At 59.1% G+C, this 20,925-nt stretch overlaps 3 protein-coding genes across 3 annotated transcripts; all 3 read right to left on the bottom strand.

Moving 5' to 3' along the window:
• Window positions 1–342: 342 nt before the first annotated feature.
• LOC104039070 (sestrin-3) lies at window positions 343–6,704 on the bottom strand. Its single transcript, XM_075720491.1, has 9 exons — window positions 6,639–6,704; window positions 3,380–3,583; window positions 2,986–3,168; window positions 2,624–2,860; window positions 2,428–2,539; window positions 2,064–2,182; window positions 1,449–1,639; window positions 978–1,122; window positions 343–432 (listed from the first exon to the last, which is right to left on the bottom strand). Exons 1-9 carry the CDS (start codon window positions 6,702–6,704, stop codon window positions 343–345), a joined length of 1,347 nt encoding a protein of 448 aa, XP_075576606.1.
• A 251-nt stretch (window positions 6,705–6,955) lies between these two features.
• On the bottom strand, window positions 6,956–8,717 carry C13HXorf65 (chromosome 13 CXorf65 homolog; the record flags this gene model as incomplete). The annotated part of the gene is given in 7 exon segments (XM_075720787.1): window positions 6,956–7,273; window positions 7,753–7,907; window positions 7,968–8,036; window positions 8,140–8,219; window positions 8,221–8,263; window positions 8,442–8,615; window positions 8,618–8,717. Coding segments are annotated over 7 exon segments (939 nt in total), but the record flags the coding sequence as incomplete, so codon positions are not given.
• A 340-nt stretch (window positions 8,718–9,057) lies between these two features.
• Window positions 9,058–13,176, bottom strand: LOC104037364 (cytokine receptor common subunit gamma). The gene is made up of 8 exons (XM_075720646.1): window positions 13,083–13,176; window positions 11,086–11,176; window positions 10,667–10,851; window positions 10,366–10,508; window positions 10,093–10,255; window positions 9,521–9,629; window positions 9,365–9,449; window positions 9,058–9,261 (listed from the first exon to the last, which is right to left on the bottom strand). The coding sequence occupies exons 1-8, from the start codon at window positions 13,174–13,176 to the stop codon at window positions 9,058–9,060; spliced, it is 1,074 nt and encodes a 357-aa protein (XP_075576761.1).
• Between the last annotated feature and the right edge of the window lie 7,749 nt (window positions 13,177–20,925).

Genomic DNA, 20,925 nt, shown 5'->3' with positions numbered 1-20,925 from the left:
TAGGTGAGGAGCTTCTGCTCACTGGGGAGTATCCTTCTAAACCAGCCCCAGTCCCCTCCCGCCTCCCTCTCCCCCCACATCTTTGGCAGTCCTCCTTGGACACGTTCAAGTCTCCAGCATCACACCAACATCTCAGCAGCATGGACTTGCCTCACAGTTTGGTAATTGCACATAAATGGGGCCACTCAGCGAGCCCCACAAGGGCGGAGGGGGGGAGGAACAAGACAGTCAAGTAAACTAAATTGAGTAATCCCTCGCTGTCCATCCCAGCATGACAGGTCACACAAGAGTCCAGGGAGAGAGGATGCTGCCCGGCCCTGCCGCAGCGCAGCTCCCCACCGTCTAGGAGATCATGTACTGGGTGATGGCCTGCAACGCGTACAGCAGCTCTGCCTGCATTCGGGCTTCCAGGATGAGAAGGTTCACATGGACCTAAGGGAGAAGCAAAAGAGGTTCAGGCAGCTGCAGTGGTGCAAGCAAGCGCCCACCTGGGCTAGTGAGTCTTTTGGCATGGGACAAAATAATATTGATTTTTCCAGCACAGGCAGCTGCCCTTTTTCCCTCCTCCCAGACCTGCAGGCTGTGGCTGCCTCCCAGAGCTGCATGCTGGAGAGTCCCCGGCACACTTGCACCAACATACCAGGCTGGCACCGGCACAGTCCCTGCTGCCCGCCCACAGCAGCCGCTCCTGTGAGCTACCGCTGGACCGAGGGCTCACCTAGAGGCACTCACTGATGGGGTAACGGCCTTGGAGATCCCCGTGTTGCCGGTGGCCCGCACTCATCACACTGCGGGCAGCCCCAAGCCACGCTAAGCCCAACTGCTTGCAAACTAGTTTCCACTTCCCCCCGACCTGTCTCAGACTGGTTTCATGGCTCAAAGGTTTCCCATACACCCCCTGAAGCACCTCAGCCTGCAGTCCCTGCCTGCTCCCAGCCCCACCACAGCCAGTCAGAGCCAGAGGCCAGCTGTCCCACCTTTTCACTGTGCTTGAACTGCTTCCAGAACCTGTCAAACATTTCTGAGTTTGTCTTCTCTGGGTAGCAGGTTACGGTTTTAATGTAAACTTTGAGCATTCGCTCCAGGAGCTGATTCACTTCTGCGTAGTCGTAGTCATCGTACCTGCGGGGAGCACAGGGGTGAGTGACGGCCAGCACCAACCGTGTCCCTGTGGAGCACCTCAGCCGTGGTCTGCCCGGGGCATGGCACAGCCACAGGGCAGGGGGACACACAGCAGCGGCCCCCAGGCACTGAAGCCCCATCCCTGAAGTGCCCTGCCCTGACCAGAGAAGCTGAGCATCTCTTCCCTGCCTGGCCCAGCATCCAGGCAGGCGATTTACCTCTGTCTCTTTTCCAAGCCCATTGGCAAGACAACCCAGGTGTCCTACCCTCCTCCGGCCTGGGTCAGCTCGGTTTTCTCCGCTGGACTGCAAGGCTGGTTTGCCTACCTAATGCCAAACATGCAGTGGATGTAGTTCCAGATGCCCCGCTTGAAGACAGAGGGTTCACAGCCCTGCCGCTTGGCCATGGCACTGCTTTGCAGACCATCCACCATCCGAAACTTCTCATCCAGGAGATGCCCAATGTCAGAGTAGAGCCGGTTGACCAGCGAGAAACCATGGTCTTCCCAGGAGTAATCCTGTTGAGCACAGCAAGAGGCTTTTGCAACTGCAAAAAGGAGCCCAGGGCATGCTCAGGGCCCAGGGCTGGAGACCTCAGGACACAGCAGAATTCAATAGGTTTGCTCTGGGGGCAACTCTGCCCCACAAACCACAACATCCCTCATCAGGCAGCTTTTGAATTATTTTGACCCTTGCCTCCATGAGAGCGATGTGAAGAAAGCCCTTGAGGACAGAAGTCACTGGTCACCTCCCTCTCGCCAACCCTAGTGGGGCAGGTCCCCTCTCAGAGCTGAGTTTCCCTGCTCGGGCATTTTGCAAAGGCAGCTGCACCAAATCCGGGCTGCACAGCCACCCGGCGACTGTCTACTCCCCACCAGGAGCAGAGAGGAGAGGAAAGGTGGCAGCCCGGGCTGCTGCCCACCAAGACAGCAGGAACCTCACCTGGACTCTGAATACCTGCGTCTGATCCTCGTCGCGCCGGGCAAAGTCCTGGTATCCAAAGTCAGGGTCCTGCATGTAGCATGCAAGATTGGTGGCACCGGTGACTTCCCCGTCAGTATCTGTGAGAGGGGAGAGCCCTGCAGACAGGTCAGAGCGATGCTCAGCTGCCCTGTTCCCTGCCACACCAGGCATCGAAAGCCAGGCCTTGCTGTGCCTCTTCGGGAAGTGCCACTGCCTTCTTCCCCCCTGCCAGCATCCCAGGAGCCCCTCTCCATACATCACAAGAAAATGTAACATGGGGAAGCAACACCCAGGTATGCCATACGAATTCCCATCCCGCACACCTCCGCTTCCTGCCCCTCACCTTCCTCTCGGTCCTGCTGCAGCAGCCTTGTCTCCTCCCTGCCCTCGGTCTCCACGTGGATCCGCTGCATGCGTTCCCGGAGGGAATCCAGCTCCATGCAGGAGTCCAGGGACTGCACAGACACAGGCTCAGGGGTGAGGGCAGTGGTCCTGGCCACAACCCCCGTCCCCCCGTGGACCCACCCTTGGGGACTCACACGCTTGCGGTTGATGCGCAGCAGCTCCTGGCTGCAGCCATTGCCAGCAGTGGCTTCGCAGAAGCACTGGTTCCCGGGCGACAAGGGCTTCAGCGAGCCTCGGCACCCTGGCCCCTCGTCCTGCTCACAACCACAGCCGAAGACAAAGCTGGCGAGCGCATGGCAGTGTGCCAGGAGGACGACAGCGTGCACCAGCTCTGCCAGCGACCAGCTCCACTCGCTAATTTTCAGAAGCTTCTGCAGGACACAGACAGACCAGCAATGTGACACAGGCAGGCAGGCAGGCAGGGTTCCAGCACCCCCTGGGGAAACTGCTGTCCCCGCTGCAGCCCTGGTCCCTGGCTGATAGCCCCCCCCAATACCTCAATGTGCTCCTTGGTGATGAGCCATGGCCGATGCGCGAGGATCTTGTTGATCTCATTGAGGTTGCGGAGTTTGGGGGGGATGAAGTCGAGGCCGCGCAGCCACTGGGGATCACCCCCTGCCCGCAGGAACTGCAGCACATGCAGGTTCACCAGGTACCGGCACTGGTGCCGGGCAGCTGCCTGCAAGAGCAGCACGTCAGCATCCTGGCACCGTGCTGGCATAACAGGCCTCCTGGGACCCCACGCCCACCTCTCGCCCAGCCTCCAGGACGTGATTTTGGCCTCTGCAGAGAAGCCCATGGCAGAGGCTGTCTGGCGGAGGGAGAGCGGGGAGCCTCGCGGGGCTGAGCAGAGCCACCTGTCCCCTCCAACAGCTCCCAGCAGGGCTCACCATGATGGCAATGTAGTGCCGGCAGTCAAAGGGCAGTGGGCCGTCCATGTGCATCAGGTAGTGCTGCATCTTGAGAAAGCTGTCGAGGTACTGTGGGTGGTAGCCCATCTGCTGGGTCACTGCCTCCAGCCGCCCCCGGCTTGCCAGCACCTTCACGAAGAGGAACTGGGGACGCTCGGGGTCGCTGCCAGCCATCTTCACTACCTGCGGGGAACATGCTCTGCTTAGCTCTCCCTGAACAGCCCCTGCTGAAGCAGCCCACCCCAGCCAAGCCCAGGTTCTGCAAGGGGCTGGGATCCCTTCTCCCAGCTTGGTGCTCCTAGAGGGACACCATCAGGTCAGAAGCCACCGCAGAGGGCTCGGGCTCAGGTCAGGGAGGTGGGCAGAGCACTGCTCGGCAGGGTCACTGCTAGCAGGAGGACAGGCTGCAAGAAACACAGGTTGGTCTCTGCCTGGGAGTCAAAGGGCAAACTAGGAGTGATGTTTCCTTGCAGCCTTGGAAGCAAATGCAAGGCCAGAGCAGGAGCAACATGACAGATGAAAGACCTCCCAGGACAGAGCAGCCCATCAGCCTTACCGCCAGGCCCCCACGCCACCAGCACTGAGTCCTCCTGCCCAGCACTGGGACAGCGGGGAGGGCTGTGGAGCCTGCGAGCTGCTCCTGGGCTCCTGCCCCAGCAAGCCAAGGGGCAAGCAATGTCCTGGTACCCACCATGTGCTTAGGAGCACATGGAGGGGCTCAGAGGTCTCCCCACACGCTGCCCAAGAAGACGGCATGGGAGCAGGTCCCATAGCACATGGGTGCGTGGCACAGCTGGCAGTGGGTGCGCCCACCAGTGAAAACACAGACAGGCAACTTGGCGAGGGGGGTCCATACATCCCCAGCAGCACCTGCCCCAGCCCTGCACAAATGCCCCAGCCAAGCACAGCCCCGAGTCACACCACCCCAGTCCCTCCCAAGAGGGTGGTGGGAGCAGAGGATGGGGATGTGAGAAAGGTACCCGGGCAGCTGCTGTGCCCCAACAGCCCCATTCCCAAACCTCCCACCCAACAGCAGGGTCTGCACCGCAGCCCACCTGTCCCGAGGCACAGGTGCAGCAGGCACCAACCCTTGTCACACAGAAAGTCACAGCTCCCACTCGTGCACAGGAGCCCAAGCAGCACCCTCAGATGCAGAGGGTGCACCTCCCATCCCAGGCTTGAACCGAAATCTCCCCTGGGAGCAATTGGCCCTGCTGACACCACCGTCATCTTCCTCCCACCTGTCTCGCTGGTGCAGTCACCTGAAGGCTGGTGACCAGGGCATGGCGACCACGGTGGCACAGCAGCAAACCAGAAGCACATCTGCAAACTAGCCCCTGCTCCACCATGACTCTGGGTTGTCACTACCAGCCAGGACACGTGCACGGCCCTTGGAACCCCAACCAGGAACCCCCATGCCCTGTGCACCTTGCCTTGTCAGCGGCTATCTTGCCAATCAGAGAGCTACATCAGCCCTTAATTTCTGTAGCTGCTCGGTGTGCCGCCACGAGGTGACCCAGAGGGTTGGGGCAGCACCAGCAGGGACAGCAAAGCTGCGGGGCACAGAGCAGAGCACCCCAGGGTGAGGGGGAGGCTGAGTGGCGCTGAGACGCGCAGCAGCATGGAGCAGTCGCACCGCACAAGCAGCGCTTGGAAGCAGCTCTGGCTATGTTCTACCGTCCTGCACTTCTGACGAACACACCATCGCTCAGGTGTCAAGAGATTTACTTGACACCATCTGGAGCTTCCTCATCACTTCCTCTGGCCAAAGGGGTCCAAAAAACCCCCCAAATTAAAATGGGGAGGGATGAAGGGCACCGGCTTCTCTGTCCCACGGGAGAAGGTGCAAACCAGCAGTGACCTGTGAAAGTGCCCCGCGCAGTCCCTCTGCTCCAGGAAATGAGCTGCCCTGAGGACCCTCATGGGGCTACAGCCACTGGTCTTCTCCTTCTGGTGGGCAGAGGTGGAGAAGCTGGGGGCCCCTCCGCTCCCCTCGGGGGAAGGTGGTCCCCAGCGAGGAGCCATGTGACCAGCCCATGGCTCAGCCTCCGGGGCCGCCAGCTCTCCTCGCTCTGCTTGTCCAGGTGACGATGGAGTGAGCACCCAGGTAGCCGTGGCTTGGAAGGGGAGGATGAAGGAAGGGGAGGATGAAGGTACAGGGCAGCCCCGCGCCCACCTAGGCCCTGGGCCCTCGGCCAGGCTCTCCTCCCTGCTCCCCACAGCACCAGCTCAGCCCAGGGTCTCTCCTGCTGGCACCACCAGCCATGTCTCCCGGCCTTGCCTCCCCAGCCTCTCGCATTGCCCCCGGCACCACACTGCTCACCCTCCCCGGCCATAACCCTCCTCCTCCACCCCTGCGCCCACTCGCAGCCCTGGGCAGTGGGAGCATCGCCTCTCTCCCTGGGGGGGGCTTTCGTGTGTCCAAGCCCCCTGAACCCCAACAGGCACCCTGACCCCGTACCCTCCCTGCCCTGGCAGGTGCTGCCCGGCCAGCCAACCGCCAGGCAGCAGTTTGCATGTAAAGCGGTCAGGAGGATGGAGGAGCCCCACCGGTCCTGCACCCTGTGACCGGGAGCAAGCCCAGGCAGTGCCGGGAGCCACTGGAGAGGGGCCGGGGGACCCCGCCGCACCCCCCGCCCAGCTGGGCAAGACTGCGCGGTGTGAACCCCCCACCCTCCGGGGCTCCATTCCTCCGTGAGGCAACACCGCATCTCCGCCGGTAGCGGTGGCTCCACCGGTGATGCTCGCTGGGGCCAGGGCCGGGGCCGTGGCCGCGGCGGGCACCTCTCGCCTGGCCCCCTGCTCCGGTTCTCGAACGGAATAGGGAAGTGCTAGTGCCCGCGGCAGGGGTCCCCACAGCAGTCCCGGCCCGGTACCGGCGGCCGGTAACCGGGGCCCCATTGTGCGGGCGGCAGCGGCGGCAGCGGCGGCAGCGCCCCCGGTGCGCGGCGCGGGCAGTGCAGGCGGAGAGAGAAAAACAACTTTGATTGGCAGTGATGGAGGCACGGCACCTCCCGCATCCCGCACAAAGGGGACAGGGACGGCGCCGCCGCACCGGCACCGGTACCGGGCCGCCGGCCACCGCATCGGGAGAGCGCGGCCCCGCGCACCGCCGACGGGCGGCGGGAATGCCCTGGCCTGCTGATGCCGAAGCAGGATCGTGCCGTGCCGGTGGCGGCAAGCAAGGCCGAGCCCGGTGCTCCGGTACGGGCTGCGGTGGCGGCGGGGCGGGTCCTACCTGCCCCGGCAGCCGCTGGCACGGGCTTCCTCGGGGGTGCTCCACGCTCTGGGGACAGACGATCATGGTGAGCCCGCGCCGCGCCGCGCTGTGCGCAGCGCTGGTGACCGGCGCCGCTCCTGCCCACCCCCTCCTGCCCCGTCCCGGCCGCCGGCAGCGCCGAGCCGGGCACCGCGGCAGCCCGAGCCGCGGGGGCGTGCCCGCCGCTCCGCCTCCGCCAATCAGCGCCGCGAGGGGGCGGAGCCGCCGGCGCCGCGCCCCCGAATCTGCCGCGAGGGGGCGGAAGCCCTGCGCACCACGTGGGCAGGCGTGGAAAGTTACCCGTCCGTCAAGCGCGGAGGCAGGAGGCGGGGGCGGGCCTGCCCGCCGCTGGGGGGCGCTGCGGGGCCGAGGGGAGGCCTCTCCCCGTGTCCCCCGAACCGCGTCCGCTCCCTGATCTGCTGCCCGCCCGCCCCGGCCAGGCCCTGCTCGGCCCCGGTGATGGCCACAGCCCCGGACAGTGCATGGCGGGGACAGGCCCAGCCTTTATTGAGCCCCAGCGCTCCCTGTCCCGCTGGCTGGCCTCGGCCGTGCTCTGGAGGGTGAAGCCACCTTGTGCTGGGTCCCCTCTGTCCCTGCTCTGCCTGCACGTCCCCCTGTGTGGAGAGGCATGGTGCTGGGGGCTGTGGCAGGGGTGTGGAGGGTCGTGGGGACAGCTGGGCACAGGGATGTGGTCACAGGGACAAAACGGGGCAGGGGGACAGAGCTTGAGGGTGGTGGAGGACAGGGCAGCAGAGCACGAGGGTGATGGGCGTGGGGACAGTGGGCATGGGGACAGGGAAGTGGGCCATAAGGTGATGACGTGGGGGCAGCGGGCATGGGGACCAGGCAGCGGGGCATGAGGGTGATGGGCATGGGGACAGCAGGTATGGTGATGGGGCAGCTGGGCACGAGGGGGACAGGGCGTGGGGACATCAGGCATGGCAACGGGGCAGCTGCTGCCATAAGCCACGTGCCCATGAGGTGCTGGAGGCCCAGGGGTGGGAAGGTCCCTTGGGTAGGGTTGGCCTGTGGCTGACAGTGTCCCCCTGTCCCCAGTGCAGAGGTGGCCTTGATGAAGGTGGCAAGGCCAAGCCAGGTGCCCTGGGGGCCACTGGCAGCCTCTTACTGCTCCTTGGCCTTGCGCCGTGGAGGGCAGTGTCTCCATGTCAGATGTCCTCCTCTCCTCTGCCGTCTCTGGGGTGCCAGTCTGCCTCCTGTGCAGGCGCTCGCCCTGCAGCTGCAGAGCCTCTGCACTGGGCCCCCACACCTGTGCCCACCCACCCAGCTGTTCCCCATCCCCTCGCCCACCTGTCAGTGCCAGGCTGGGGTGCTCCAGGAGTGGCGTGAAGGACCAGCACATGTGCTCCTCCTTGGTCCCTGTGGCACAGCCCCGCAGTCACTCCTGCCCGCTGTGCCCCACTGCCCCATGCACTGCCAGGGCCCCCAGGGACTGGGGGCCTCCGCTTGCCTGGACACCTACCAGGTGCTCTGAACTGCACCCTACACACACAGTAGGTGCCATGTGCCTGGAGGAACTCGCTGGCCCTCTCCCTCAGGCTGGAGCAGCTTGGGGGTGCCCAGCTTGTCACGCAGGTCAATGACATCTGGAAAAGCTGGGGGGGTGTGGGTGTGGGCTGCCAGAGTGGTGAGCCAGGGACCCCCCACCTCACCGCTGTGCCCACGCCACAGGAAGCCTGTGTGGCATCCCACTGGAGATGGGACGAAGCACTGCTGCTGCTGCCAAGGTGGTGGGGGAGCTGCAGCCCTGCAGCCAGGGCTCACCAGTGTCGGGGTCCCGAACCATCTTCCTGATGTACAACAGCAGCCGCAGGACGGCGCGGTTGGTGTTGGACAGAAAGCTCTGGTCATCTGCAGGGCGAGCGGTGGTGGCTGAGGGCAGCAGGCAGCCCTCGCAGCGGCTGCAGAGCCCAGAGGCCAAGCCCGCCACCCGGTGAGGCCACGGTGCCAGGGAACAGCGCCGGTGGGATGGCCAGGAGGGGCCTCACCCCCGTGCTCGATGTAGATGAACGTGCTGCCGCTGTGGGCCCAGGACAGTGGGGCTGGGACAGTACAGCTGGAGCCTGCCCCACAGGGTTTTTGAGCTCAGAGGTCGGCAGGGCACAGGGCTCTGCAGCGCTTCCCCCAGACCCTGTGAGACGAGCCCGGCTGAGTCTCCAGCGCAGCAGAGCTTTATTGCAGCAGGAAACCGGGCGCAGGCAGAGGATTGGCAAGGCCCTGGGGGGACAGCTGGGCTCGCGCAGTGCCCTGAGGCCAGCAGCCCTCGGGGCTGGGGGCGACACGGTGGCTTGGCCCCTCGGGCCCTTGGCGCTCCTCAGTGCGGCGAGGTTTTGAGCAGCGGGGGTGCGGAGAGCGTGGGGCACAGGGGTGCGGGATTGTGTCACACTCCCACGTAGCTGTTCTTGTAGGGGCTGTGCTCGCGGAGGGTGGCCGGGGCCCCAGCCGTCACAGACAGTGGGTGGTTGCTGCTCTCCCAGAGGGGCTCATAGCTGTCCTTGGGGGGCAGCTCACTCACATAGCAGATGTTCTCGCTGTAGTTGGGCTTGAAGCTCTCCACGACGTCTTTGGGGACTCCGGCCCATTCCTCCAGGGAGCAGATAAGGGTGAGAGGAGCCACCACACAGCCCAGCCCCAACCCCCCAGGGCAGGGGGTGAGGCCAGGGCAGGTGTGCCCACAGCCGCCTTACCTGGAAGTTGCCGTTGTGGGTGATGAAGAGCTCGTCGAAATTCTTGCTGGGGTTGGGGATTCGGGGCATGAGGATGACCCACACCCTGTGCAGGAGAGAGGTGTCAGAGGGGAAGAGTCCCAGCACTGCTGCCTCTCACCAGCCCCCCGCACTCACCTTTCCATGCGCACCAGCAGGACAACAAGGACCAGCAAGACCAGGCAGGAGGCAATGGGGATCAAGACCGTGTGGATCCAGAACCAGTGCAGCTGCTCCTCCGCTGGGCCTGGAAAGAGCTGAGGTGACACAGGTCCCCGGCCGGCGCACCACCTCAGCAGTGCGGTGGGCATGCTGGCGGCTCTTCATGGATGGCCATGGGAGCTCGGCATCATCCGTGGCAGGGCTCAGCTGGGAGCGGAGGATGGAGGAGGGGCCCATCCCCGAGCCCTGCCGCGCTGTCACCACAGCTGGCTGGTAACCCTGTCCTGGAGTGGCCGTGCCAGAGCAGCCCTCCAGGGCTAAGAAACCCCTGGCAAAAGTCAGCAGGTCCTGCTGGTGGGGGCGTTTGGCTTCCAGAAGTGCAAAGGACGCAGGGGCCAATGCAGCTGCCTGTGCCCCAGGCGCCTGGACGGGTCTCACCCCTACAGCTGCTGCCTTGGGCCACTTTTCCACTTGCTTGGCCATCCCTCACCTGCTGAGCCCCACCATGCCCCAGCCCGACCCGTCCCGCTGCAGCCCCCAGCACCTACCCTTGCTGGTGGAGTTGCTGCCCCAGACCACGGGGACACTCCACTCGCTCCAGAGCTTGGTGCTGCCGCAGTAGCTGTTGATCTTGCTGCGCACATAGAAGGTATAGTACTTCTCATAGTCCACGCTGGGGAAGGAGAAGGTGTCTCCTTTCACCTGGTGCTCCTGCAGAGGGACGTGGGCCATGCGATGAGGGCCGGCACTGCCGTGGAGGCTGGTGCACCGCTTGTCCCCGGGCACAACCGCAAGGGTTGCCGCATCCGGGGGGCTCTCACCGTCCAGCCAGTGTCCTTGTTGCTCTTGTACTTGACGGCATGCTCCAGGCACTGGGCTTTGGGGTATGGGGAGGTCCAGGTCAGCTGCAGCTGGTTGCTGCTCATGTTGTGGATGGTCAGGTTGACAGGCGTCCCTGGTTTCACTGCAAGGCACACATGATGCCCGGTGAGTGCCGTCCCCATACCCTGGCGGCCCCGCTGCCAGCCAGGATGTGATGAGGCAGCCCTGGGGACCCAGAGCCCCACTCCTGCCCCACAGCAGCCCCACAGAGGAGAGTGGGTGCCCACCACCGTTCTGTACCCAGGTCCTGCAGCTCCATGCGCTCGCTGGGGATCTTCAGGGTCCTGCCGCCGAGGCTGGCATTGACGAGGACACGGAAGGGCTGGAACTGGATGATCTCACTCTGGTTGAAGTGGCAGCCAAATCTGATGCCCCGGTCCTGCAGGTAGTGCTTGCACTCCACCACGGGGGACCTGTTCTCGTACCTGTGCCGCAGCAGGTTATCAGGGCTCCCCGAGACCCCGCACACCCCAGCCCTCCCTGGAATCCCTCTCCCTGTCACATGCCATCCCCTTTGTCCCGGAGACAGAGCCTCCCCCACCCTGGGATTGGAGAAGAGGAGCAGGCTGGGACCAGCGATGCTGGCAGAAGCCTCCCGTGCGGGGACCCACTGCTGGACACCCTGCTTGTGGGGCTGGCCGTGGGGCAGGGGCACCTACCAGTAGTAGAGGGAGTAGTTGGCCGTGAGCGTCTCGCTGTTCCCCCATGTGCAGTTCATGTACTCCTCGTTGAAGACGACACACTCCACCTCTGCAAGGAACAGACACCGCTGGGCACCGTGGTGGTGGGTGGGTGCACCAGGGCCCAGAGGTGCACTGGGGAGACGCAGCACATGCCAGGGGTCCCTGCACATCCCGGTCAGCCTTCCTCTGGGTGAGCCAAACAAGCCCAGCTCCTCCAGACGGAGCGGCAGTGCAGCCTGCCTGCAATGCCGGGCTCACACCATCCTGTTCGCACACGCTGTGTTGGTGAGGCCTGGGCTGCCAGCAGCCCCACATCTTCCTCCAAAGGACTGCTGGCCAAGCAGCTGTCCCTCCCGCATCCGTGCCATCTACTCCTCTTGCTCCAGACGTGCTGTTTTGCCCCAGTTCCTCCATCCACTCCCCTCAGTCTCCCCGTGGCTGCTGTTTGCAGCTCCCGGCTCTGTGGGACAGCACAGAAACGCCTCCCTGCCAACCCATTTTCCTTGTCCCATGAGAAAATTGGGGTGGTTCCGGGATTTGTGCCTGATGTCTCCACCCTGGCTAAATTCATCTCACTGTTATGCTTTTGGGTGCTTGCAGGTGGCCATGTGTCCCTGTGTCTGGGCGATGGGGGTTGTGCTGGGCTGTGCTTCCCAGCGCAGCCCCTCCACCACAGGGCCAGGGGCTGAGCCCCAGTGGTTTGATCTCTGCAGGAAACACCGCTGAGCCCTGGGAGGCTGAGCAGCTGCTCCAGGTGCCCGCGCCAGCGCCTCTACCCCCTCCTTCCGCCGCGTTGCGCCAGCCCTGGTCCTGCCCACGCAGCCGGAGGCCACATCCTGGGCTGGCTGGGAGCTGCATGGCCACTGGGGCGGTGCTGGTCCTCGTGCCGGGCATCACACTGTGGTCCGCTCCAGCAGCCGCTGGCACGGCTTGCTGCGGGACGAGCTCCTCCGATGAACTGAGGCACCTCGCAGAGCCCCTGCAAGCGCCAAACCAGCTGCTGGTGGCTGAGAGCTGTCCTGGAGGCTCCCAGAAAATGGGATTTTTCCCCCTAAAAACCAGGCAATGGGACACCTCATCCCTTCTGAGGTCCAAACCCATCAGCCAGCACTGTGGGGGCGGGAGAAAGACAGCCGGGCTTTCCCGGCTTGTGATGTAACGCGACAGAGCAAACAGGCGCTGCGCTCTGGCTGTTTCCGTGCGCGGAGATGGAGGGCACCTTCCCGGCAGCTCAGGAAGTGCAGGGATGCAGAGAGGCTGTGTTTCCACGGAAAGCTGGTGTTCTACTGACAGCCAGCCAAGAAGTGGATTTTTTCTTGGAATGCGACAGCTGCTACGAGGGTGCCAGGTGGAAAGAGGAGCCGCTGTCCCCTGTCCCCCATCCCCCGCCTGCACGCAGCACCGCTGACATGACCGGGATGGAAAGGGCGGCTGGCGCAGATGCGCCGTCTGCTGCCCTGCCCGGCTGATGCGTGGGGCTGATAGGATCTGCGCATCGCATCCTGCCGCTGCCCCCTGCCCCGGCCCGCCACGGGGGATCCCCACAGCCAGGGGCCCTCGCGGCAGCGCTGCCTGGAGGGCTGGCAGCCCCAGAGCTGGCAGAGCTGCGGGGCTCAGAGCTGTAGGCCCAGTAGAGCCACGGGGCCAGGAGAACCGTGGGGCCGGTAGCCATGGGGCCAGCGGTGCCAGCAGTGCTCCAGCGCCAGGGCGGGAGCAAGGACACCCAGCGGGGCTCCCTGGCGCAGCCCAGCTCCCCGGCAGCCCCGCTGCGAGGGGCCACGTGGGTGCCGGCGGTCCCGGAGTGCGTCGGGGGTCGCGGGGTCTCTGGTGCATGCCCCAATGGCTCGCGGGCCCGCACAGCCCAATGTGCTGTCCTCCTTGCCTGCCATCACCGGAGAATGACAGCCCCCAGCCCCACCACCCATGGGGCGCTGCGGCCTCCCACCCCCACCGGGGCCCATGTGCCCCCTTACCTGACTGGTCGCGGGCAGCAACAAGGTAGGGGCCCAGCCCGCAGAGGAGGAGGAGGAGGAGGATGGGCACGAGGAAGGCACCAGGCACCGCCATAGCGGGGCGAGCTGTGGGGCGCAGGGCTGCCGGCTTCCGCAGCCGTGCCGCTTCCTGCCCCACGGCACCGCCCACCGCCAAGGGGCCCACCCCACGCGGCACCCCACGGGTCACTCCAGTGGGACCATGGCTCACCACACCGGTGTCGCCTGGAAATAAAGCTCCCGAGACCAAAAACGGTTTTGAAAGGAGATACTGCTTTATTCTGCGCAGGGTGCAAGGTGGAAGAATTCCACAAATCAAGCGCACCAAGTTCGGATTCCATTCCCTTATTTATACGCTGACCATACAGTCTCCACACCTTTCTAATACGCAATCTAGTGATTACGTAGTAGTGCGTCTTCTCGCGCACTGTCTTCGTGCGCTCATCTTCCTTGGTTAACAGTTTACGCACATAAGTCTTTAAAGCTATAGCGTCTTCTTAATTCGCCGCGCTTGCGCAGGAGGAGTCGGGGGGTACTTGCTTCAGTCCTTAATCGGGTCGGTAGTCGCGATCTCCCCCTGCCCGAATTACCTCTTGCCCAGTTTCTCCCATTTTGTGCGTGCCCGTTTGTTTTACCGTCCCCTTATCTTTGAAGGTCAGCAACCAGCCGCGTAGCCATCCTCCCTTCCTCCTTCAGCGTAGCAAAATATGCATTACTTTCCTACTCGAGGACTATATCTCATTAGCATAACGAGATCTACTGCTTCAAGGCAACATTTCCCCCCTTTGGAAGTTTCAAAATCTTCTTTTGAGACTTCCGCCGCTCCTACAAAACCCAACGACATGTTGAATAATAACATAAATGCACACTAACAAAATCACTACAACTATTATTAATCCAATTCTTTTCATAACTAACAAAGATAAATCCGGAATCCAGGAAGTTAACCATTTCCAAACTTCTCCAAACCCTAAGGACGTGTCGTCTTTCTGAATTTCATGAAAAGCCCGAGTTTGTTTACAATCTGGTTCCAAGTTAAATACCCACGAACTCAATGTACAATTCATGAATTGTTCTTTTTAAATTTTAACCACAGAGAGCTTTCACTTGGTTTTTCCACAGTCCACTTATCTGGCAGAAGTCCCTTCTTGTTCCGGGTGTAATGAATCCACGGTCCTATTCCATCAAGCTTGACTGCAGTACACGTAGTCGGGAGCACTTGAAAGGGTCCTTTCCAACGTTCTTTTAAAGGTTCATCATTCCAGGTTCTCAGATAGACCCAGTCTCCTGGTTGAATTTTGTGGACTGCAGTATCTAAGTTCAAAGGTGTTCTCAATTGTAGGTGCCTGTTGAGAGAAGACAAAACTTTTCCTAGAGAGATCAAATATTGCTTAAGGTACTGTTTTCCCATTAATTCTATAGATCCTGGCTCATGGTTTATACTTTGGTAAGGTTTCTCATATAATATTTCAAAAGGGCTAACCTTTTCTCTAGGTCTCGGTGTAATCCTTGCTCTCAACAATGCCAATGGGAGAGCATCTGGCCACTTTAATTGTGCCTCCTGACAAATTTTATTTAGTTGTCTTTTAATTGTTTGATTCATTCTTTCTACCTTTCCGCTAGACTGCGGCCTCCATGGAGTATGTAAATCCCATTTTATTTCTAATATTTTTGCTAATGTTTGAAGTACCTTTGCTACAAAATGCAGTCCTCGATCTGGGGACATTCCAGTTGGAATCCCCAAACGAGGTATTACTTCTTTCAATAATACCCGTTAGGGCAATAATACCTCTCTAGCCTGGTTGGTGCGACAGGGAAAAGCTTCTGGCCACCTGGAAAACGTATCCACCAATACCAATAGATACCGATACTCGCTTCGCCTGGGAAGTTCCGAGAAATCTATTTGCCAATAATCGCCTGGTGCATTTCCCTTTTTAGTTTTCCCAGGTGGAGGTCTAAGTTGTGTTCGCGGATTGTTTCGCTCACAGATTTCACACTTCTGAATGATGCTCTTGGCTATATTTCCCATCCCTATACTTAAAATAAAAAGTTTAACATTGTCCATAAGAGCTTCTGTTCCCCAATGTGTCTTCTTATGCTCTTCTTCCATGAATTCTCTCATAACAGTTGGGGTCACTACCACTCGGTCATCATTTGTAATCCACCATCCCTCTTGATTCTTTTCTGCATTAAGCAATTTAGCTAACTGATTGTCCTCCTCATTATAGTTTGGTGGTCCCTTCAGGTTTTTGTATTTTTCAGGCCATATTCCAAGGACCTGTTCTGCTGCTGCTCTCTTAGCCGCTGAATCTGCTCGTCGATTTCCAACTACTTCAGGAGCATTCCCAAATTGATGAGCTTTACAATACATAACTGCCACTTGCTTGGGCAGTTTGATAACTTGCAACAATTTTCCTATTAAGTCCCCATACTTAACGGGTGTACCTTGTGATGAAAGGAGGCCTCTCTCTTCCCATATGGCCCCATGTGCATGAACAACCCCAAATGCATACTTAGAGTCTGTCCATATAGTCACAATCTGTCCTTCTGCAAGTTCTAGTGCTCTTATTAGGGCTACTAGCTCCGCCTTCTGGGCTGATGTATTAGCCGGGAGAGCTTTAGCTTCTAATTCTTGCATTTCCTTTCCTCCAATCGCGACAGCAGATCCTGCTCTCCGAACTCCACCAATAACTTGACAGCTTCCATCTACGAACAGCTTTAGTTCGGCCTGTTCCAGGGGGGTATCTTTCAAGTCCGCCCTGCTGGAATATACCTGTTTGATTGTTTTTAGGCAATCGTGTTCTAATTCTGTTTCTCCAGGCAGCGCTATCAGGGTGGCTGGATTCAGAGCTGTAGTCACTTTTAGTTCCACATCATCTTGTTCTAGCAGCACGGCCTGATATTTCATCATCCGGCTAGGGGATAGCCAATGTCCCCCCTGTTGTTCCAAAACGGTCGTAACTGCATGTGGTACTTGTACTGTTATCTGTTGTCCCAAAGTCAGTTTCCTAGCCTCTGGAATAAGTAGCACTGTCGCAGCAACAGCTCATAGACATGAGGGCCACCCCTTACTCACTTGATCCAGTTGTTTAGAAAAATATCCCATGGGGCGTTTCCAGGATCCAGCTTTTTGAACTAAAACACCCAATGCGACATGCTGCCTCTCACCTACAAACAGCTCGAATGGTTTCTCCAAATTTGGAAGTCCCAAGGCAGGTGCTGACATCAAATCTTGGCTTAGTTGATAGAAGGCTTTGCGGCACTCAGGTGTCCATTCCAGGATTTCTCCCGTTCCTTTCACTGCTTCATAGAAAGGTTTAGCGGTCAGTCCAAAATTAATAATCCATAATCGACACCACCCCGCCATTCCAAGAAATGCCCTCAGATCTCGTTTTGATCTGGGTTCTGGCATCTGACAAATCGCTTCTTTCCTCTCAGTCCCCAAACTCCGCTGTCCTTTGGTAATGGTGAAACCCAGATAGGTGACTGTTTGTTGGGCAATTTGTGCCTTCCGTTTTGACGCTCTATATCCCGTTGTTCCCAAGAAGTTCAAAAGATCAACAGTGTATCGTACAGATTCCTCCTGTGTTTGAGTTCCCAGGAGGATGTCATCTATGTATTCCAGTAAAGTCACTCCCTTATTGTCCTTCTGCCAGGTTTCCAATTCCTTAGCCAACCGATGCCCAAAGATCGTTAGGCTATTCTTGAACCCTTGAGGGAGGACAGTCCAGCATAACTGAGTTTTTCGACCCATTTTAGGGTTTTCCCACTCAAAGGCAAATAATTTTTGACTTTCAAATTCCAAAGGTATACAAAAGAAGGCATCTTTTAGATCCAATACTGTGAACCACTGATCTGTCTCTTTAATGGCAGTCAGTAAGGTATATGGATTTGCTACCACCGGGTGGACGTCTTGCGCTATTTGATTAATTGCCCTCAAATCCTGTACGAACCGGTACTCATCTGAGTGTGGCTTTTTCACTGGTAAAATTGGGGTATTATATTCTGACTGACATTCCCGTAATAACCCATGGGTTACAAATGTCTCTGTTAGAGGCTCCAAACCTTTTCTACTTTCCAATTTTATAGGATACTGTTTTCGCCTTACCAGTCGTGCTCCTGGCTTTAATACGATGTTTACCGGTTCCGCAGCATGGGATTGGCCTGGTATCCTGGAGGCCCATACCAAGGGGGTTACTGCATTCAGTACTTCTTCCGGAATAGTTTCAGGTTCTGAGTTCTCTTGTATCTCTTCCTGTAACAGAAACACTTGCGCCTCCAAGGCTTTTTCTTCAGGTATTTGTACTTGTATATTATCCCCTTCAAACACAATCCGGGCATTCAATTTACTAAGTATGGGCATTCAATTTACTAAGTATGTCTCTTCTCAATAAAGGCATCAGGCAATCGGGAATATACAAGAATTTGTGAGTAAAAATTCGATTATCAATTCCACAGTTGATTGGTTGAAAGAAAGGCCTTACTTCCCTTTTTCCTGTTGCCCCAATAATAGGCATACTTTGCTTACTTGTTTTACCTTTACAGGTGTTTAACACTGAGTATGTTGCCCCCGTGTCAACTAAGAAATTTATTTTATCATTCCCCAACTTCAGGGTAACCAGGGGTTCTGTTGGGGGTACTTTCGACTCATCCCCTGGTCCCCTTGAGTCGGAATCTTGACCTAAAGTAAGCAGTTCCTCTACCCGAGGAGTCTCTTTCTGGAAGGGGTTTCGATTTTGATTTTGAGGGCACTCCCTTTTCCAGTGCCCTCTCTGCCTGCAGAAAGCACACTGATCTCTACCTAAAAATTGGTGTTCCCTCAGCCCCCAGGGAATTTTTGTATTTCCTCGGGGGGGGGGGGGCCTCTTGATCCCTGCCCATTATTTCTCCAGTTACCATTCTGATTGCCTTGTGATATTGCAGCAGCTAGCAATTGAGCCTTGTGACTCTCCTTTCTCACTTCATCTTTCTCCTGTCTTTTCCTTTCCTCCTCATCCCTATTATTGTATACCTGCCAGGCCACTTCCAATAACCTGTCTATAGATCTAGCAGCTGCTCCTTCTACCTTCTGCAACTTCCTTCTAATATCCGGGTTTGACTGACCCACAAACAAAGTAACAAACATCAAAGCATCAGTTTCCTTTTCTGGACCTAGATGAGTCCATTTTCTAGCCACTTCACATACTTGACCCACTGCCTGTCTTAAGGGTGCTTGCAACGCCGCTCCCCTCCTTCTAGTTCGCCCTGCTACCGGCCTGAAATTCTCTCCTCTGTTTTCATTCTCACTTAGATTTCTACTCAAATTCCCTTGCCCTGGTGCCATCAATAACCATGTCTCACCCTCCTCACCTTCCGATTCCTTATACTTATTACACTGCTTTCCGATGCTACATGTTGAGCACCGTTGTTTTGGTCCCTTATTTTTCACGTGCTCTAAAGCGAGAATATCAGAGTCCTTAACAACTAACCCACAGTCCTTCCGAATTTTCCAGTCGTTTCTTAGTGTAAAGAACAAATCCACATACGGCACTTCATCCCATTTTCCTTCTCATCTACAAAACAACATCAACTGTAATATAGTATTATATTGCAAAGTTCCGTTCTTTGGCCACTTTTCCTGATCTTCTAACACACAGACAGGCCACCACTGATTACAATATTCTATCAATTTCTTTCGTGTCAGCGGATCCCCTCCAAACTTGTTCCAATTCTTTCAAATACAACCTAATGGGGAAGGCTTAGCTATTCCCACTTCCTGGGAGGATAGCACATTTCCCATTCTTATAAATAGTATAATACAGCTTTAACCAAAATTACACAAAGTTACACAAAAGAGCTCTTACTTATTCAAACAATTATATACAATAATACAACCGATACCAATGCCACTTGCTCCGGTCGTCACCGTATTAACGCAAATAGCCTTATGCAGCTGCAATACCAATAAAACCAATACCAATATTCCACTAACACGTGCTCCAATCGTCACGATTTACTTGGGGAATTTTTCAATATTAAGCAGTACCTCTTAATTTTGGCTACGGCATATTACTCACCACGCCGGGGAATCGCTCAGGGAAGTCCCTGGATAAATAGTTCCAGTGCGCGCCGGAGTTCCCGTTGCAATCCCTGGTCGTGGGTGCAAACTGCAAAAGTCAAAAAGTCAGGGTCTCACCTGGGTCGCCAAAACTGTCACCTGGAAATAAAGCTCCCGAGACCAAAAACGGTTTTGAAAGGAGATACTGCTTTATTCTGCGCAGGGTGCAAGGTGGAAGAATTCCACAAATCAAGCGCACCAAGTTCGGATTCCATTCCCTTATTTATACGCTGACCATACAGTCTCCACACCTTTCTAATACGCAATCTAGTGATTACGTAGTAGTGCGTCTTCTCACGCGCTGTCTTCGTGCGCTCATCTTCCTTGGTTAACAGTTTACGCACATAAGTCTTTAAAGCTATAGCGTCTTCTTAATTCGCCGCGCTTGCGCAGGAGGAGTCGGGGGGTACTTGCTTCAGTCCTTAATCGGGTCGGTAGTCGCGATCTCCCCCTGCCCGAATTACCTCTTGCCCAGTTTCTCCCATTTTGTGCGTGCCCGTTTGTTTTACCGTCCCCTTATCTTTGAAGGTCAGCAACCAGCCGCGTAGCCATCCTCCCTCCCTCCTTCAGCGTAGCAAAATATGCATTACTTTCCTACTCGAGGACTATATCTCATTAGCATAACGAGATCCACTGCTTCAAGGCAACACCGGGGCCCCACGGTTCATCCCAGCGGGGCCCTGCCGCCCTTCCTGCCCAGGCCCCACGGCTCACCCCTCGGGGCCCCCCCGCCTGCCCCCCCAGGCGCCCCAGGTCCATCCTGCCACGTTCCCACGGCTCGCCCCTCCGGGCGCAGGGCTCACCCCCACGGGGCTGCCCCCCAGCAGCAGGGCCAGCGTGGGGATCCCGACCCACGGCCCGACCGCGGGTGTCCTGGGCTGGGTCCCTGAGAACTGGGCCGAACCGGGAGTCGCCGGGGCAGCCCCGGGGGGCAGCTGCGGGGAGGCGCTCCCAAAGGGGCCGGTGGGGGCAGTGGCAGGGAGCGGGGGGCAGCTGCAGGAGGTGGTGGCGGGGGCTGGGGCTGGCGCCGGCGATGGGGCGGCGACGGGGCGACGGTCGGGGGGACGGTGGCCGTGGGGCCGCCGAGGGCGGCCGCAGGGGGAGGCGTGGCGGGCAGCGGGGGCGGCTGGGGGCGGGGGGCTGCGGGGCGGCCCCGGGGGTAACGGTGGAGGTGGCCGGGGGGTGGGAAGGGAGGCGGGCGGTCACGTGACGTCAGCCCGGCGCGCCGCCGGCGCAGCGCCTCCGCCAGGGGGCGCCGCGCGCCCCTCGCGCCACCCCGTCCGTCTTCGACACTTTCCGCCTCCGCTCGGCGCAGGCTCGGGCCCTCCCTGGCGGCGCTCGGGACTCGCCGTCCTTCCTCGGCCCGGCTTCGGGACGCTCCGGCTCCCCTCGGCGGCGCCCGTGAGAGCGGCGCCTCGCTCGGGCCTCTCCGGCGGCGCTCGGGCGGCCCCGGCGCAGGGCGCAGGGCGCAGGGCGCAGGGCGCAGGCGCGTGCGGCCCCGGCGGTCCTTGTTGTGGCCCGGCCGCCTGTGCCCGCCGGCCGGCCCGGGATGGCGGCCTTCGGCGTCCTCAGCTACGAGCACCGCCCGCTCAAGCGCCCGCGCCTCGGCCCGCCCGACGTCTACCCGCAGGACCCCAAGCAGAAGGAGGTCCGGAGGCCGGGCATGTGGGGGGAGCCGGGTTGCGGGGCCGCCGTGCTGGGGCTGGCCGTGAGGAGGCCCCGGGGGTG

The sequence above is a fragment of the Pelecanus crispus genome, chromosome 13 (assembly GCF_030463565.1).
Source record: "Pelecanus crispus isolate bPelCri1 chromosome 13, bPelCri1.pri, whole genome shotgun sequence".
Classification (NCBI taxonomy): Eukaryota; Metazoa; Chordata; class Aves; order Pelecaniformes; family Pelecanidae; genus Pelecanus; species Pelecanus crispus.
Note: the sequence above shows the minus strand (reverse complement) of the source record. Positions and strands in the feature narration are given on the sequence as shown.